The sequence below is a fragment of the Mustelus asterias genome, chromosome 5 (assembly GCF_964213995.1).
Source record: "Mustelus asterias chromosome 5, sMusAst1.hap1.1, whole genome shotgun sequence".
In the NCBI taxonomy this organism is placed as follows: Eukaryota; Metazoa; Chordata; class Chondrichthyes; order Carcharhiniformes; family Triakidae; genus Mustelus; species Mustelus asterias.
In genome coordinates this window covers 69,801,932-69,820,837 of record NC_135805.1, presented here as the reverse complement: position 1 = coordinate 69,820,837, position 18,906 = coordinate 69,801,932, and the positions used below count along the sequence as shown (strand labels likewise).

General features: G+C 41.7%; 1 protein-coding gene across 1 annotated transcript in view; it reads right to left on the bottom strand.

The window, feature by feature from the left end:
• Window positions 1–3,050: 3,050 nt before the first annotated feature.
• LOC144493979 (G-protein coupled receptor family C group 6 member A-like) overlaps window positions 3,051–18,906 on the bottom strand; it is a 38,786-nt gene continuing 22,930 nt past the window's right edge. Inside the window, exon 7 of the mRNA XM_078213553.1 lies at window positions 3,051–3,368. Coding sequence (XP_078069679.1) covers window positions 3,051–3,368 — 318 coding nt within the window. The remainder of the gene's footprint in view (window positions 3,369–18,906) is intronic.

The window sequence follows — 18,906 nt, the reverse complement described above, 5'->3', positions numbered from 1 at the left end:
ACGAGGGGACTTTCACAGTAAATTCATTGCAGTGTTAATGTAAGCCTACTTGAGACACTAATAAATAAGCTTTAAATTTAACTTGTTTCCCTTGGAATCAATTCTCCATTTTCACCCTCTAAAGGACCAAAGTTCCCTTTAGTTTTTTTTTAAAACTCACATTAGCTTTTTTTAAATATTTCCAGCTGCCTTTCTCTCATTTTCTAACTTAACCCTCTTTATTTTTTTAGTAATTCTTTGCTGATTTCTAGAATCTGTCCAGTCTCACCTATCATTAATCTTTGCGGTATTGCATACTTTTCCATCAATTTGCTGACTTGTAGTGAGGTGAGGTGGTAAGATTGGGCGGGAGGAAAAAAATTCAGGGTCACACCCGGTTTTTCGCCTCCCCCGATCTTACTGGCACTGTTTTGCTGGCAAAATCAATTTTGCCACACACCCCCCAACCCATATTTATTGGTTGAATCGAATCTAGACATACAATCCAAATGTTGCCAAGTTAAGATATTTATGTTTCTTCATAAAAAAAGAGGGATGTGATTACATTAGCAACAATGTTGTGTGACAGTTTTATTTGTTATATCTGCCTATAAATTAGGATAAATTGGCAATGTGAGAAAAGTAGAATATAATTAAAGGAAGTTAGATTGCTTGATTGAAGGACTATTATCATTTGCAACTTTTGAGATTTAAATTTGAATAATTTGCAAAACAACAGCTGCATTTCCATGTTGAATATAAAATGGGGTGATTGAATGACACAAACATTGTTACAAAAGATTTTACTTTGACTTTGGCTGAAAGTTGGTCTCAATTTTATTTACATTATGAAAACGTAAAGGTACAAAATGGAATCTAAAAATAGGCAAATAGGTCACGATTTTCAGGCCAGGGTAATTTATTGATTAGAATTGTTAGCAAATGATTTTTGAAAATTAGATTATTTGCAGAAAATAATGGGAAAGATTTTGTGATAGAAAGAACAGTCGCTCATTGTTATTTATGTGGAAACTGAACAGCAGCTTCAACCTCACGTGCGATTATGTGTGTAAACAAGGAAGTTGCTATCAGAGATGTCTTGGTCCTCGCGAAACTGCATGATAACACTCTCTTGCCATCTGGCTCACCTTTGGAATACATTGATCTGCATGAAGTTGCTGTAAAAACCTTGTAGATGCACACTAAAATTGCTGCAAAAAATTAGGGCTTGCCCGTTCCAGTGTCAGTACTTGCTCTATAACAGGTACAACAGATCTTTATTATTACAGAATATCCTCTCAGCTACTGAACATTAACTTCTACAAGTGTGAAGTTTTGTTCATTTAGATGTTCATTATTGTTGAAGCCTTGCTAGACAAAGAAGTTTAAATAAAACTTTTTAATATTTACTTTCTGGTGCTTTGATTTCCCTCTCTTAATTCAATCTATCTTTTCCTCTCTGCATTTCGTGTTACGACCATAAGACGATAAAACATTGGAGCAGAATTAGGCCACTCGGCCCATCGAGTCCGCCATTCAATCATGGCTGATATTTTTGTCATCCCCGTTCTCCTGCCTATTCCCCATAACCCCTGATCCCCTTATTAATCAAGAACATATCTTTCACTGTCTTAAAGACACCCAATGATCTGGCCTCCACAGCCTTATGCGGCAAAGAGATTCACCACTCTCTGGCTTAAGAAATTCCTACTCATCTCTGTCCTAAAGAATCGTGCTCTATACGTATTTGAGATAGACTTCAATATTCTAATTGACACTTTCAGGTTCAGACTCAGCTGTTCGTTGATGATTGTTCAATCTGATTGAAGATAATAACTTGCTTGTTTTGGTCGCCCAGGCCTCAATTTCTCTATGGAAGGCTCTGCACTTCTCAGTAGTTGGCTGCCAGCAGCTCCCAGTGCAGAATCCCATAAAACAGTCTACAGCCAAATGCAAGTGTAATGACTGGCTGGCAAAATCCATTTGTTGTTGACCACAAAATATAGCCCATTATCTTCGAATACTGCACAAGATTAACATGCTTTGGAAGGAAAAGAACCAATGGTTTGAAAGCTCTTCAGCAAAACTCTAGATTTTTCTCATGATTAATTAATAGGGGTTGATTGTTATTCTTTGGACAGGAGAGAGATGTACACTCTGCACTGATTTCCTCTGACAACAGAAGGTATTTTGAATTCATTTTTAAAGGAATGAACGGTGACATGTTTTCTCAATTGCAAGGTTTGTTTATTTTACACATTCAAAATCCAGAAAAATGGAATATTCGTGACTTCACACTCCATACATTCTCACAGTAAAAGAAGGGGGTGGAGAAAAGGAGTTTTATAGTATGTTTCCTTTGTGGTGGATCTCAGTTCTGATAAATTTCTGGTTGGTTAAATGATACAACCATCTTTGAAATGAATGATGCTGCTGCACAATGGCCTCTTCTGTGTTTAGACTGCTTGCAGGTGTTGATCAGATACTTTTGGAATCAACAGGCTTTGGGGAATGGAGACTGTTACACAGCCGCCAGGCTGCTGAAGTTCTGCCCAATTGGTGTTAAAACAGCAGTCTACCTGTGAGGCTCAAAGATGTAAGCTGGGATTTTCCGACCTCGTCCTTGGCTGGGATTCTCCAGTCCAGCTGCTGTGAACAGAGATTTGGCTGAGTGCCAAATTCTCCGTTCCTGCTGGCAGTGGTGGCAGGGCATACGACTTTGGAGAATTCTGGCCGCAATGCCAAAAAGGTCAGAGGTTTGGGCCATGTGACATGGCCTATTGATGGCTAATTGCAGCTTAACAATTAGTTTCTGTGGTCCTGGCCCGTTTTCCATCGTTCCTCCTTTGGGAGAGACGACTTAGTTATTAGTATCACATCCAGTAGCGAGTCTTGGTCTCTCTTTTGTGGTAGTTCATCTGCATTTCCTCTGTTTTCATTGATTACAAGGGGTTTGTAAGAAGTGTGAAATTCCAGAAGCTGTATATGGAATTATTTTTTCCTTGAAACTGCTGGAGATAGCTCCCAGACATAGAGCCAACCTTGTGATCAGGTGACTTGTGGCAGCCATTTTAATATTCTTTGTTCAGCAGAAAATGTCCAGTTTCCGTAAAATAGCAATAAGGATAACATTTTGAATACACAGTGCTGATTTTGTTCCCACATTCTAGGAACTCAAAACTTTGATTAACAGCCCCATTATCAATGTCACATGGAACTATCCAAATGGTAGAAGGTATACTAGATGGACCTTTCTTCTGCTTAGCAATCTCAAAGTTTCCATGTCCAACACTGCCAGTATCTGAAGGAACTTCATGTCCAAGTCTCATGATACTTGAAAGGTAATTAAGGTTGAACTGCACAAAGTTGCCAAAAATATAATTAATGATCTGGGAAGGATGAAAAAAAGACAGTTAATTTAGTGTTTAAAGGTCAAAATGACTCACTGTTGTCAAATTATTCACGGGACAAGTTCCTCAGATGTTTGGGTAGTTCTACAGAATAAAATACCCATCAATCACAAGATGGCAACCTATAACATTCTTGATATCCCTGAGAGTTCTGTACTGAGACATTCTCCATGATAATAAAATTGCTTGCCTACTGTGTTGTTTTTAAATCATCAATATACAATTAACAACTGGCCCCACTCTGATTATATTTACAGATGCATGCATTTCACAATAATCTGCGAATTTCAGCATAAATTACATAGAAACATAGAAACATAGAAAACTACAGCACAAAACAGGCCCTTCGGCCCCACAAGTTGTGCCGAACATATCCCTACCTTTTAGGCTTACCTATAACCCTCCATCCTATTACGTCCCATGTACTCATCCAGGAGTCTCTTAAAAGACCCTATTGAGTTTGCCTCCACCGCCACTGACGGCAGCCGATTCCACTCGCCCACCACCCTCTGTGTGAAAAACTTCCCCCTAACATTTCCCCTGTACCTACCCCCCAGCACCTTAAACCTGTGTCCTCTCGTAGCAGCCATTTCCACCCTGGGAAAAAGCCTCTGAGAGTCCACCCGATCTATGCCTCTCAACATCTTATACACCTCTATTAGGTCTCCTCTCATCCTACGTCTCTCCAAGGAGAAAAGACCGAGCTCCCTCAGCCTATCCTCATAAGACATGCCACTCAATCCAGGCAACATCCTTGTAAATCGCCTCTGCACCCTTTCAATCTTTTCCACATCCTTCCTGTAATGCGGCGACCAGAACTGAGCACAGCACTCCAAGTGGGGTCTGACGAGGGTCTTATAAAGCTGCATCATTATCCCCGGACTCCTGAACTCAATCCCTCGATTGATAAAGGCCAGCACACCATACGCCTTCTTAACCACCTCCTCCACCTGCGGGGCCGATTTTAGAGTCCTATGGACCCGGACCCCAAGATCCTTCTGATCCTCTACCGTACTAAGAGTCTTTCCCTTTATATTGTACTCCTTCATCCCAATTATTATATATCAAATTGAATCTGATATCTAATAATTAGCTTAATTAATTAATTAATATATTCACTTCACTGGTAAAACTTTCCACCATGTTAAAATGTTTTAAAATATGGAATGACATTTTTCCAACTCAGCTGCTATTTTATGACAAAAAAATATTTTAGCCAGCTTTGAATTCCCAGCTCTTGAACTTACCGCCTGATACCATGCAACCTAAATATTATTTTTTTCATTGCTGATGGATTCCATAAATCCTTTGTAGCTACCTTTCTATCTCTACCTCCAGTGACAAGTGGAAATCACTCAAGGATTTAATTTCGTATTTCCTCTAATTACATGTTCTCAATTATTTCCTTCATAAACCCACCTTCTGCCCAAATGATTCCCTCCCTATTCAATTTATAATAATTCTACTTTACCTTTTGCCTCCTATTTAAATTGACAATTAAATTCTCATTCCTCAGGAACCCTACTTGCTCTTTAAACACTGTCATCATCCCCTCTCTGATAATCATTTTTTGATTCTTCTATATTCTACTGCTTGCTCTATACCTAACCTTCCTTATCTCACTAAAGTTTTCAGATTGATTATTGCCTTTATGTCAAGCATTGAGCCAGAACCACAAACACTTGAAACCACTTAACTTGTGTAAACAAAAATTGTGATATTGACTGCAGAGATCAGAGATCTTGAGCAGTCAATCAAGCAGTGCTTCTTCTGAGGAGCAGGTGTTCTAATATTATACTAGCTGTCTGGACTCTCAACCAGGTATACATCATGAGGGTTGGCTGAGAGCCTAGTTAACTATTATAATAGGAGAACATTCATTCCTCAGATAAAATATTGCTTGATTGACAGCTCAGGCTCTGTAATCACTGCCATCAATTTCACACTGTTTATTTACACAAGTTAAGTGGTTTTAAGGGTTTATCATTTGTGAGACTTCAAAGGGCCTGGATGATTGACACTTGGTCCAGACATCTTTTCAAGCATAGAGGAAGGTCATCAGATGATTACTTGTGCTTTGATCATGTTCCCGTATGCTTGGAAAAAGTCAGAAGGATTACTTGTACTTCAAACCTTTTTCCAAACAAAGAAAAAAGTTCTCAATGAATGTTTATTTTCAAGAGCTTTTTTTACACATTCCAATTATATTATATGTTTTATTGATTCTAGAAAGTATACAGTGATTCAATGATTATGGATGTGGCAAGCTTGACATAGGTGACATGGGAGGACATTGGAGTTGGGTGGAGGAGCAGAGACTAGCATCGGGGCATGAGGTGGCATAGGTGAGGCATGAGTGCTTGGAGGGTGAAGGGTGTATGCAGGGTGAGGGATGGAGGACCTTTGTATTTTTATTTTAGCTAGGAGATAGTCTCACAGCACTGTGGTTGGCCTTTTAAACAGCCTCCCTCTGCAGCCAGCAGTGCCTGTGACTGCCTCTGCACTTCTTCCTGAGCCAGCTAGCCCAACTTCAGCTCATACCCACCCTAGCAATGAAGATCCTGCCTTTGTGGACGTTTTCTCAACTCCCCTTACCCTCCTCATGGATGAAAATCTAGGCCATGGGAACAGGCGGCACGGTGGCACAGTGGTTAGCACAGCTACCTCACAGCGCCAGGGACCCGGGTTCAATTCCCAGCTTGGGTCGCTGTCTGTGTGGAGTTTGAACAATCTTCCCATGTCTGCGTGGGTTTCCCCCCACTGTCCAAAGATGTGCGGGTTAGGTAGATTGGCCATGGTAAATTGCCCCTCAGTGTCAGGGGGACTAGCTAGGGTAAATGCATAGGATTATGGGAATAGGGCATGGGTGGGATTATGGTTGGTCCAGACTCGATGGGCCAAATGGCCTCCTTCTGCACTGTAGGATTCTATGATTCCATGAGGAGTCGGTCATTTGTCTCCTTGCGTCTCTTCCGACCTTCAGTTAGATCATGGCTGACCTGTATCTTCATTTACCTGCCTTGATTCCATTACTTTTAATACACGTGACTAATAACAAACTACCTTCATTTCAAAATGTTCAGTTGTGCCAGCTTAATAGCCTTTCAGGGGAAAGAGTTCAGGATCTTCACTACCCTTTGTCTGAAAGGGTGCTTCTTCATATCACCCTTGAATGACCTGACACTAATTTTAAGGCTAAACTCCATTTGTTCTGAACTAGCCCACCCTTCCCTCTTAGTTTTTAATCACTTTAAACACCTCAGTTACATATTTTACCCTCTCTGGAAAACAAAACTTGTCTTTGCATCCTGGCTTCATAATTTAACACTTTCAGCCCAGGTATTGTTCTGCTAAATGTGCACTGACTCCCTTCCATGACAAAAGAGTGTTGGAAGGTCAGTGCTGGTGTAGGGGTGCACTGGAGCTGGAGGAGATTATATCCTTAGTAATTGTTGGCCTAACATTTGACCAGACAGGATTCTTCTCATTGTAAAACCTCCGTCAGTCAGCATTTGAGTAGATCAATGGCTTAGGCTGATTGATTGACCACAACTGTAAGATCAAAGGTCAGTATCAAAACTGTCAAGGATCTCACTCTACAAGAGTGCTATTAATCCATTTCATCGATTCAAAAGAAACATAATTTCAATAATACTGTCATCTGAGGATTTTATTTAATTGCTAAATTATATGCAGTACAGAAAGAAAACTATGTGTTTGTTATTTTGATGTTTTATTTGGCATTTTCTCCTCATGGTTGTGAAGTCTGCCTAGTTGTCATGTAACATGGGTTGCCCTAGTAAACTCCAGCTCATGGGAACAACTCTCTGACACGTACTGAATTTGACCACAAGCGCTAGAAATCTTCAGGCTGCAAAGTCAGCTGACATTTTCAATTCAAGCCCCATGTAGCACAGCCATCCAAAGTAGGAGATTTTCTTGCAAGCCATTCCAACGGTAAAGGATAAATATTAATGAATCCAGGACATGTTTGCACCATATTTTCCTTACTGTTACCTAACAGAGAGTTACTTACTCCAGCAATCTTCAGTCAATCTGGCAGACTACTGCTGTAGATTTGACTGCAATCTGTCAAATCAACTGGAAATTAGGTTGGACCCTGAATATATCACATCCTGGCCTCGCAGCAACTCGGGGAAGACTTGGTGGATGAGGAGCGTTATGTCCCAAAATTTGACTTTAAAAAGGCCTTATTCAGAAGTCCATGTTCCCTAATGCAGCACTTAGCTGGCATGTATCCTGAGCTTACCCGGAATTTACTACCAATGATACGCCAGATCCCTTTGCAGGCCAGAAATGTGGAAACTCCTGGCATTGGGAGCGCTCACTCTTGGCCACGCATAACTGGGTCCTGGCATAATTTGTGGCTTTTCATGTATCAGGGTCACCTTGGGAATGCATTAGAAGGGCTGTGGATTTTCAGCCCCAGAATTTTCTAACTGCATAAACACCTGAGAGAAGGAAGGAGATGGCAACTGAAAAACAGGGATAAAAATATTTAAATAATTTGATTGGGTTTTGTGAAACTTGTGGGATTGGGAATGCAAATTTTTACTTTTGATTTTAGACTCACCTTATTGGACACACGTGAAATTTTAACTTTTAAAAAAATTGTGGTTGTGCCCTGAACCTGCTTCCTTTTTCCTTATCCCCTTTATTATGTGAGTACAAAAGGGGTGGACCTTCCAAAACCCCTCTCGTGTATGTGTGGGTGTAAAAATAAACCAACTTTATTTTTAATAAAGTTCTTTACTGACACTGAAAGGTAATGAAAATGTGGTGCTCTCAGGAAATGCTCTTTATTCTAAATGTTCTCTGGATACACAGATTCTGTGACAAGTGAGTATAAGCATTCTCAACCTGATCATCACTAATAATCTTCACAGATTAGCCACAGATAACCAAAATTATCAAAGTACTCCGACTAAACCGCTCTCAACAATCACTTCACAAGTTGGGTATCAACAGTTCCTGACTGGATTATTCCCTTAGCAATCCCAGACCGTGCCAAGCCTCAGTATTTCCTGCATGACAGGCTTCAGTAGTTTCTATCCATTGCCTCGGTCTCCAATGACAGCCCACACAATGAAATGAACTCAATCACAGCTCACAGCCAGCTATAATTTAATTGGTTTCTGTCCATGGTGTCATAAATAGATTCTCATCATCCATAAGTTAACATCTGACAAAAATATATGACTTTCTATGTTAGGCTGGGCTGACAGCTGACAAGTCAGCTATTCGAAACTGTTGGTCATAAATGGAGGATGCATTAACTTGATCTTTGCTCGTACATCATTGTCTTCAAATCATGTCTGTGATGGCCAAATCACTAGCTGTTTCAGTGGAGTGCTTCAACAAGTAAACTGTGGGTGGTAACATGCAGCTAAAGACTTTATTGTCTCTCTGCTTTTATTATTTACATGCTACCAATTTATGATTTGAAGAATTCTTGCTGACAATTTTAATGGAATTTACAAAACCTTCACACTGGTTTACGTATGGCTATGTGACCTTTTACATCATCAGGAAGTTTGAGGTCATTGCATTCAATATCCCAAAACTTCTCAAGTTGTAATGAAGGAGTAACATGCTACGTTGATGTTGTGAAATGAAGTAAGGAGGGAGGAGGCTTGTTTGGAGCATAAACAGCGGCCTAGATTGTTTGGGCAGAATAGCCTATTTCTATGCTGCAAATTCTATGTAAAGGAGAAAGATATACAGTTATTTTTCAAAGTGAAATTCACAAATTGCTCAAACAGCAATGCCCACGTATTAAGAAGATGGTACACAATGGAGCCTCAATGCATTGTTGATGGATGTGGAGCCAATCAAGTAGACTGCCTTTCCTGGATGATGCCATATTTCTTGAGTGTTGTTGGAGTTGTGTTTGGACATAGAAACCATACAGTGCAGAAGGAGGCCATTTGGCCCATCGAATCTGCACCGACCACAATCCCACCCAGGCCCTACCCCCACTTATTTACCCGCTAATCCCTCTAACCTACGCAACTTAGGACTCTAAGGGGCAATTTTTAACCTGGCCAATCAACCTAACCCGCACATCTTTGGACTGTGGGAGGAAACCGGAGCACCCGGAGGAAACCCACGCAGACACGAGGAGAATGTGCAAACTCCACACAGACAGTGACCCGAGCCGGGAATCGAACCCGGGACCCTGGAGCTGTGAAGCAGCAGTGGTAACCACTGTGCTACCGTGCCGCCCAAACATGTGGAGAATATCCTATCACGCTCCCGACTGGTGTCTTGTTGATGGCATATCGACTTTGAGGAGTCACAAGGTGAGTTACTCACAGCAGAATTCCCAGCATCTGACCTGCTCCTGCAGCCAAAATATTTATGTAGCGGATCCAGTTAAGTTTTTGCTCAATGGTGACTTCCAGAATATCAATAGTTGGAGATTCAATAATAGATTGGATGTCAAGGGAAATTGGTTAAATGCTCCTGTTATAATCATTGCTTGGCACTTGTTTATTTACAATGTTATTTGCTACTTATCAGTTGAAACCTGAGTGTTGCCCAGATATTGTTGCATGCAAGCACGGACAGCTTCGTTATCTGGTAATGGTGAATCGAGCTGAGGACAACAAACCTCTCCACTTCTGACCAATTGTGTGATGGAAGGAAGGTCATTGTTGAAGTAGTTGAAGGTGTTTGGGCCTAGGGCCCTGTCCTGAGGAACTCCTAAAGCACTGTTATAGGGCTGAGGTGATTAGCTTCTGACAAGCATGAGCACAACCACATACCTTTGTGCTCGGGATGTTTTTGGCCTTTTTATTGGGGCTCCTTGGTGCCACACTCAGTGAAATACTGCCATGAAGTCAAGGACAGTCACTCTTATTTGACACTTCAGCTTTTGTCCATATTTTGAGCGAGGTCTGAATCAGATTTGGACCTGAGCGGTCCTAATGGAATCCAAGCTGAACATCGGAGAGCAGGTTTTTGATGAGTAAGTGCTGATTTATATATTTGATGGCACATTCCATCATTTAGCTGGCAGGCTGAAGATGGACTGGTAAAAGGCTGGATTGCATTTGTCTATTTTATTGTGGACAGGACTGGCCTGTGCAATTTTCTAATTTGTTGGGTAGATGCCAGAACTGTTGGTGTTCTTAACTTAGCCAGAACTTCAGCTAGTTCTGCCCTGCTGCAAACCCCTGCAGTAAAATATCCAATATGTTGCTGGGACCCTTAGACTTTCCAGCAACCAGGGAGCTCAGCGTTTGTTGATATTGGAGTGACTTGATTCAGCCGAGAATATTGGTGTCATGGTGGAGAGCTCAGGAGGAGATCAAGGTGGATCATCCATTTAGTTTTCATAGCTGAAGGCAGTTGAGAATGCTTTGATGAAGTCAAGTAGATTTTTCCATTGTGTTGGTTCTCTCACCATCTTCCACAATCCCAGTCTGACAACTATTTCCTTTAGCTCAGCTCAGTCATACTACTGAGCTCCGTTTTGTGATGTATATTGAAGATCTCCACCCAGAGTACATTCTGTGTCTTCTCAGTGTTTCTTTCAAGTGGTTTCCAATATGGAGGGCCACTGATTCATCAGCTGAGGGAGGGTGGTAGGTGGTTGTCAGCAGGAGGTTTGCTTGCCCATGTTCGATTTGATATTTTGGGTTCTACAGTTGATGTTGATGATTCCCATGACAGCTTCCTTTTTACTCTATACCATTGTGTCACCACTTCTGATGGGTCTGCCATCTTTAATTATTTAACTGAAAATAGATACTACCGAGTTTTAGGAAAGACTTGGCCAGAAATATCCCCAATATAGAATCTATCTTCGCAGTCTTCTCTCTGAAGGATCCTTCAGGGCATACTTCTTATGATGGTGAATCTCTATAGAGTTATTGTTGGCAAACAAATGACTGCACATGTCTTTTATCTACAAATTCTTCACTTTCTTTCAGGAGATTCTCTGTAATCCTACCAATTGTGTAACCCATAACCGATCACACAGATTGAACAGCCAATTAAATTATTTGTAACCGACGCCATTATGCTTGGTTCAAACTGCATGCCTCACCCATTACTGGTGCCACCAAGTCTACTGAAAAGTAAAAAAGCTTCCTATATTTGGTCAACACAGGAAGCTTCAGATCACAGTTCCCAGACCAGATCCCTGACTCAGAGTAACTTTATGACCTGTATCTGGTTTTAATTTTAAGTTGACCAAAAATCCCAGCATGCTTAACTCTCAGCCAGAAAAGCCATTTCAAAGCCACTATTGCATTTATTATTGTTAAAATCATTGTTGTAGTCATTCTTTCTCTGTCTACAATATGTACATTGTATTTTTATTGTAATCTAATCTGATGCCTAGGTGGAAGCCTGGTGACCATTCAGTTTTAGTCTTATAATGCTTCTTTGTGTAGGTTTGATCATAACTGAATGATTTCACAGAATCACAAAATCACAAAATACTACAGTGCTGAAGAGGTGCTTCAGTCTATCAAGTCCGCATCGACGCATGAAAGGCCCTGACCTGCCCACCTAATCCCACTTACCAGCACTTGGCCCATCGCCTTGAGTGTTATGGCGTGCCAAGTACACGTCTAGGTACTTTTTAAAGGAGGTGAGGTATCCTGCCTCCACCACCCTCCCAGGGAGTGCATTCCAGACTGTCACCACCCTCTGGGGGTAAAAAGGTTTTTCCTCAAATCCCCCCTAAACCTCCTACCCCTCACTTTTAACTTGTGTCCCCTCGTAACTGACTCTTCAACTGAGGGGAACAGTCCCTATCCACCCTGTCCACGCCCCTCATAATCTTGAACACCTCAATCAGGTCACCCCTCAGTCTTCTATGCTCTAGAGAAAACAACCCAAGCCCATCCAACCTCCCTTTATAACTTAAATGACCCAACCCAGGCAACATCCTGGTGAATGTTCTCCGCACCCCTCCCAGTGCGATCACATCCTTCCTATAATGTGGCGACCAGAACTGCACACAATACTCCAGTTGTGGCCTCACCAAATTTCTATACAACTCCATCATGACCTCTCTGTTTTTGTAATCCATACCCCGATTGTTAAAGGCGAGTGTGCCATATGCCTTTTTCACCACCCTATTAACCTGCCTTTCCACCTTCAGAGATCCATGGACAAACACGCCAAGGTCCCTTTGTTCTTTGGAACTTCCCAGTGTCAGACCTTTCATAGTATAGTTCCTTGTCAAATTACTCCTTCCAATTTGCTCAGCTATTTCAGAGGGCAATTAAGATTCAACCACATAGCTGTGGATTTGAAGTTGTATGTAGACCAGACCAGGTAAGGATGGTAGATTTTGCTTCCTAAGGGGCATTAGTGGACTATATAGGTTTTTAAGATAATTGATGATAGTTTCATGGTCACGATTACTGACACTAATTTTACATTTCAGATTCACCAACTGCAATGGTTGCATTTGTACCTGTGCCCCTGTAACAATTGTCTGGGATGCTGGATTACTAATGACATTATCACTACACCGCCTTCTTCTCTGTTAGCATGTTAACATTATAGACAGCACTTGGGCTAAATTCTTTTAACTTTACTCACAGAAAAAATATAGCATGTGACCACAGACATTCATCCCTACTGGGTCACTCGGAATTAAACAACTGACAACTGTTGCAGGGGAAGATGTTATCTAGCTAAGATTTGTTTCAGAGCCTTTGCAGGGTGTTTATTAAACAAACTAATTTGCCTACTGCATATAATTATAGCAGTGAAGCATGTACATGCAAATTCGGATCATGGATAGACAGAGACATTTCATTTCTGTGCTGTTTGCTATTTAACATTGCTATTTTTTTTCTCAAAGGAGCAGGTGACCTAAATTTGAAAGATGTCAACAGGCCATTGTTCGGTAAATTAAGTGAAACACCAATTAATTAAGTGTGGGTTCATTTCTAAGGTCCAATTTTCTGAAGCTGTAGTTTCAGTGAGTGGTGAGAGGGGCTTGTGTGAGTTGGGGCTGATTTTCCGCAGTGGAGTTTCCTGATTGTTAGCCATAATTCTGGTGAAATAACTATGAAAACCCTGCAGTGTGTGAACCCCAGTGGAAATTACATTTCCTGAGTGCTGGGAACATTGCACATGCACAGTGGAGCTATTTAAATGCAATGAGATATGAAATTATGATGGGTTCCATTATGGATGTGTAATCTGATCTCCTCAACATTTTTCATGTGCTGTCCTAGATGATCCCTTGTGCCCAAGTACAATAGGAGGCTGATTTGTCACATAGTTAATTTTCTTGAAGAAGCGTAGATATTTAATTGTAGTTTCCTTCTCACATTTATTTTTGTTGCTCTGGGTCTGGAAGGACACCATTTTACACTGCATTTTTTTCTCCGAATGCTTAATTGCAGCATTATTGCGTACTGTTGCAATCCATCTTGCAGCAATCAGTTTCTTATTTTCTTGCTGGCAAGGCCAGCATTTGTTGTCTATCCCTAATTGCCCTCGAGAGTGCTAAGCTGGGAAATCCTTTAGACATTTCATACCACAACTCAAAAAGCTTCTGTGCTCACTCACCTTCCACATATGACTCCGAAGTTGAACATAATTTCTTCTACGTTCCAAAATGCACATCACCTTTATCCCACTGTGGAACTTGTGTCTTTAGCTTTGAATTCCATCCTATTGTCTCCTCACTATTCCCTTTTAGTTACCAGAACATCTATCCTAATCTTGCTACATAACCTTGCCAATGTACCTTAAGTTCCCCAGTGTCCATTCATGTGTGTGTTTCAGCTGTTGCTCTGGTCCTGAGCCCAACACTCCGATTTCCCTTTTCCTCCTTTTTCTCTCTTTACCTCTCCTGGGCCCTTGTTCTTGCAGTCAGACTTTCTTTCATTTCTCCCCTCATGGCTTCCCTATTGAACATTTTTACTCCTAGTGAACTTCTTACCTCCTGCAATGTTGGACTTTGGTCTGCTCTCTGTCCATATTATAATCTCTTGGGTCATTTTCTTTCCTTTCTTGTTTCAGTTACTAATTTAATTTTAGCTCATATTGCCATTTCATTGGCTTTGCTTAACACTTGTCACCCTGTCGGAGCAATGCTTATTCCTGATTATTCTGGTCCACCACGCCATTCCTTAAAGATTTACTCTTGATTTGTGATGCTGGACTGACATGTCACTTGCCCGAGAGAACTCATTTACTCACCCTAATTCTATCTACTGGTCCACACCATCCTTCTGTTTGCCCTTGTAAGTTTCTGTCACCCGCTTCCTTTCACGTCTTCAGCCCTCCATTGTTTTGTATCTGATAAGTATACATCCCACTGTGAACATATCGCCTGGTCTCCATTTTAGCCACATTTCTCTCAGCCGCTTCTCTACCTTTTTACTTACTGTTGTTTTACTTTATATTTCCCTTGATTATTCTTACTCAATTTAAGATGGCTTGATCTCTTAGGTCATCACCTTCCTACAGGTTTTCTCGTTCACTTTAGCTCCTCTACATTGGAATTTTTTTCTCATTAATTCTGCTGCTTCCTTTGCCGTTTATCCGAGGCACTTAGGGTTGGGTCCATTTTAGTTCAGAATGGGAAGGGATATAACGCCAGGGGAAATCCCTGTGCGAAGCTGAACATGAGACCTGGGCAATTTTAAGTCATGGGCCTCAGTTAAATATCTCAAGACTGTCTTCTGCCCAAAACTGATGCGAACGATGTAAGGAGGGGAGAGAGCGGAGCTGAAATTGGTTCAGGAGACGGAGGACATTGGAATTTAAATTCATGGAGCCAGAAAGGAGCTGATGCTGGGGAATGTGTTCCACAGGGGATGCTGGGAAAGAGAAACCAAATTGTAGCTGGGTGGCCTGAAGAGGATCCAGGAGTGCTCCTGGATTCCTGCATTCCTGCTCCTTCTCTTACAAGGATTACACAAAATGTAACTTCTTTTTTGACTTATTTTGACCTTTTCTGCCACTTTGCAGACTCTTGTCATGGGTGAACTTGTAAATATGGACCTGAATTTGGAAATAAAAGAGTTGTTAAGGCACTGGTAATATAATCAGGTCACAACAAATGTTAAGGAAGAACCCTGTGCTTATTCTTGGGTAAGTTAGGGATGTGTGACCCTGCATCCTAAACCCTCATCCACATCATCCTCACTGGGCTGGTGGGCTAATAACTATTCCTTTGAGGCTGATCTACTTTTCTCTCTGCTCACCTGACTACTGAAGCTTTGTGCTGTTCAGAAGTCTTTAGAGAATCAAACTGTCTAATTTAGCACTCGCTGGTCATCTTGAACTCTTGTTTTAGTGATACCCTTACACCCTTTAGCTCCTTATGTCCTTCTAGCTAAGCTGTTCCCCCTCTCACCACCAATGGCTCCCCATGATCCCAATGCCAAAGTATACCTCGATACACCCCCTAATGTCACCCTATGCCAAGTTATGGCACACCCATGCCCATTCACCCACGGTACACTATAGAAACAATGAGTCCTATAGTGATAGTAGGACATGTTTAAAGATGTTTTTAAAGAAAACCCGTCATTCATTGATAACTTTCCACTTTCTTAAGAAAAACTCTCTTACTATAGCCCAATTGTGTCAATCAGCCAGAATCTTTAAAATATCAAGAGCAGAATCTGCAAGCACTTGAAACCTCTTTATCTTGTGTAAATAAACATTGTTAAATTGACAGAAAAGATCAGAGAATCAGAGCTGTCAATCAAGCAATCATTTCTCTGGGGCTCAGGTATTTCAACAGACAAATGGATTTCTGGGCTTTTAGTCAATTCTGTTTATTTATTCTTGGCTATATACATCCTGCTGTCACTACAAGGTTCCTCTATTAAATACAACGGGTTTTTGATTTGATTTGATTCGCGGCACGGTAGCGCAGTGGTTAGCACTGCTGCTTCACAGCTCCAGGGTCCCGGGTTCGATTCCCGGCTCGGGTCACTGTCTGTGTGGAGTTTGCACGTTCTCCTCGTGTCTGCGTGGGTTTCCTCCGGTGCTCCGGTTTCCTCCCACAGTCCAAAATGTGTGGGTTAGGTTGATTGGCCAGGTTAAAAAAATTGCCCCTTAGAATCCTAAAATGCGTAGGTTAGAGGGATTAGTGGGTAAATATGTGGGGGTAGGGCCTGGGTGGGATTGTGGTCGGTGCAGACTCGATGGGCCGAATGGCCTCCTTCTGCACTGTAGGGATTCTATGATTGTCACATGTATTGGTATACAGTGAAAAGTATTGTTTTTTGCACGCTATACAGGTAAAGCATACTGTTCATGGAGTACATAGGGGAGAAGGAAAGGATAGGTTGCAGAATGTAGTGCTGGGATATAGTAAAATAGGGTTTTTCTTAAGAAAGTGTAAAGCTATCAATGAATGTAGTGCTACAGCCATAACTAGGGTGTAGCGAAAGATCAACTTAATATAAGGTAGGTCCATTCAAAAGTCTGATGGCAGCAGGGACGAAGCTGTTCTTGAGTCGGTTGGTACTTGACCTCAGACTTTAGTATCTTTTTCCTGATGGGAGAAAGTGGAAGAGAGTATGTCCAGGGTGTGTCGGGTCCTTGATTATGCTGGCTGCTTTGCCAAGGCAGCAGGAAGTGTAGACAGAGTCAATGGATGGGAGGCTGGTTTGCATGATAGACTGGGCTACATTCACAACTCTTTGTAGTTTCATGCAGTCTTGGGCAGAGCAAGAGGCATACCAAGCTGTGATACAACCAGAAAGAATGCTTTCTATGGTGCATCTGTAAAAATTGGCAAGAGTCATGTTGAATTTCCTTAGCCGCCTGAGAAAGTACAGGTTTTGATGGGCTTTCTTAACTATAGTGTCAGCGTGAAGGGACAGGACAGGTGATCTAGGTGAATGGGCATGAGGGCTTGAAGGCCATAGGGATTTTTTGGGGGAATACCATGGCATAATTCTGAATTTACCTTTCAAAAGGTTGTCTCATGCAGACAATAGTTCACACCATTGCATGGCCCAACATTCATGTGCAGGTCCATGCTGAAGGTAGGCCCAGGTTGGCAGCGCCCATTTTTATAGGGGCAATGTGCAGGAGGGTACATTCACCACCAAATATTCTTTCTGTATTTTATCCTTTTGCTTGTTTTGCTAAGCGTTCAGTATTACACTACATTTTTAATTTTATTTTTATTTGTGTCTTGCTAATATCAAATAACATGAATCTGAGAAATCAACTGGCTACTCAAATGCCAGACCAGTTGTTGAAAAACTATGGCGGACAACTGGGAATCTGACACAGACTAATTAAAAAACCTCCAAAATTACTTATTGTGAAATGCCACAGCTTTGTTTTTATCACTTTTGGAACCTTTAACACAGTCAGTCTCTTGCTGGCACTTTAACTACTGCATGGTGGCACAGTGGTTAGCACTGCTGCCTCACAGCGCCAGGGACCCAGGTTCGATTCCCGGCTTGGGTCTCTGTCTGTGTGGAGTTTGCACGTTCTCCCCGTGTCTGCGTGGGTTTCCTCCGGGTGCTCCGGTTTCCTCCCACAGTCCAAATATGTGCAGGTAAGGTTGATTGGCCATGCTAAAATTGCCCTTTAGTGTCAGGGGGACTAGCTAGGGTAAATACATGGGGTAATAGGGATAAGGCCTGGGTGGGATTGTGTTCGGTGCAGACTCGATGGGCTGAATGGCCTCCTTCTGCACTGTAGGATTCTATGATTCTATGAATGTTGTCATTGGTTTCTGTGCATATGTGGAAAAGTGTATGTGCATAAACTGGTACAGTGGCCATCTTGTGTTGGTAGGAGATACAGTGGGTTCACGACATTGCTAAGATGCTGTGAACCACAACTCTTTGAAATGCTAGACCAATTCCATGAAAATTACGGAAGACTGAGATATTCCTATCCCTGTAATGGAGCTGGCCAGGTCAGGAACACAGGATGTGGGCTTGCAACCTGCAATAGCTGCAACCTTAAGTGTCACTCCTAAAACTGTGGGAATCCCAGAACCTTGTCCTGGTCACTATTTTACCAGCCTCAGTGAAAATCCAATATCTCTGTTGAGAGTGCGGTGTAATGTATAAATGTGGTGCGGGGTTGTCAGTTTATTTAAATAGTTAATTTCTGTACCCAGTTGGTTAATGGGGTGCAGTTTCTCCAAGGATCATAACAGCCTGGATGAATGTGGTTCCAACATTCAAGAAGCTCGGCACCATCCAGGACAAGCAGCCTACTTGATCGACATTCCATCAACTTTCACCCCCTCCATAACTGATGCACAGTGACAGCGGTATGCACCATCCACAGCAGCAACTCTTCAGACCTTCTTCAACAATGTATTACACATCCGCAACCTCTACCAGCCAGAAGAGCAAGGGCAGAAGACACATATTGCAAGTGCTCCTCCAAGCCACAATCATCCTGACTTGAAATTATATTGCCATTCCTTCACCCTCACTGCAATAAAATCCTAGAACTCCCATCTTAACAGCAATGTTGGTGTACTTACACCAGATTCAAGAAGGTGATTCACCACCACCAT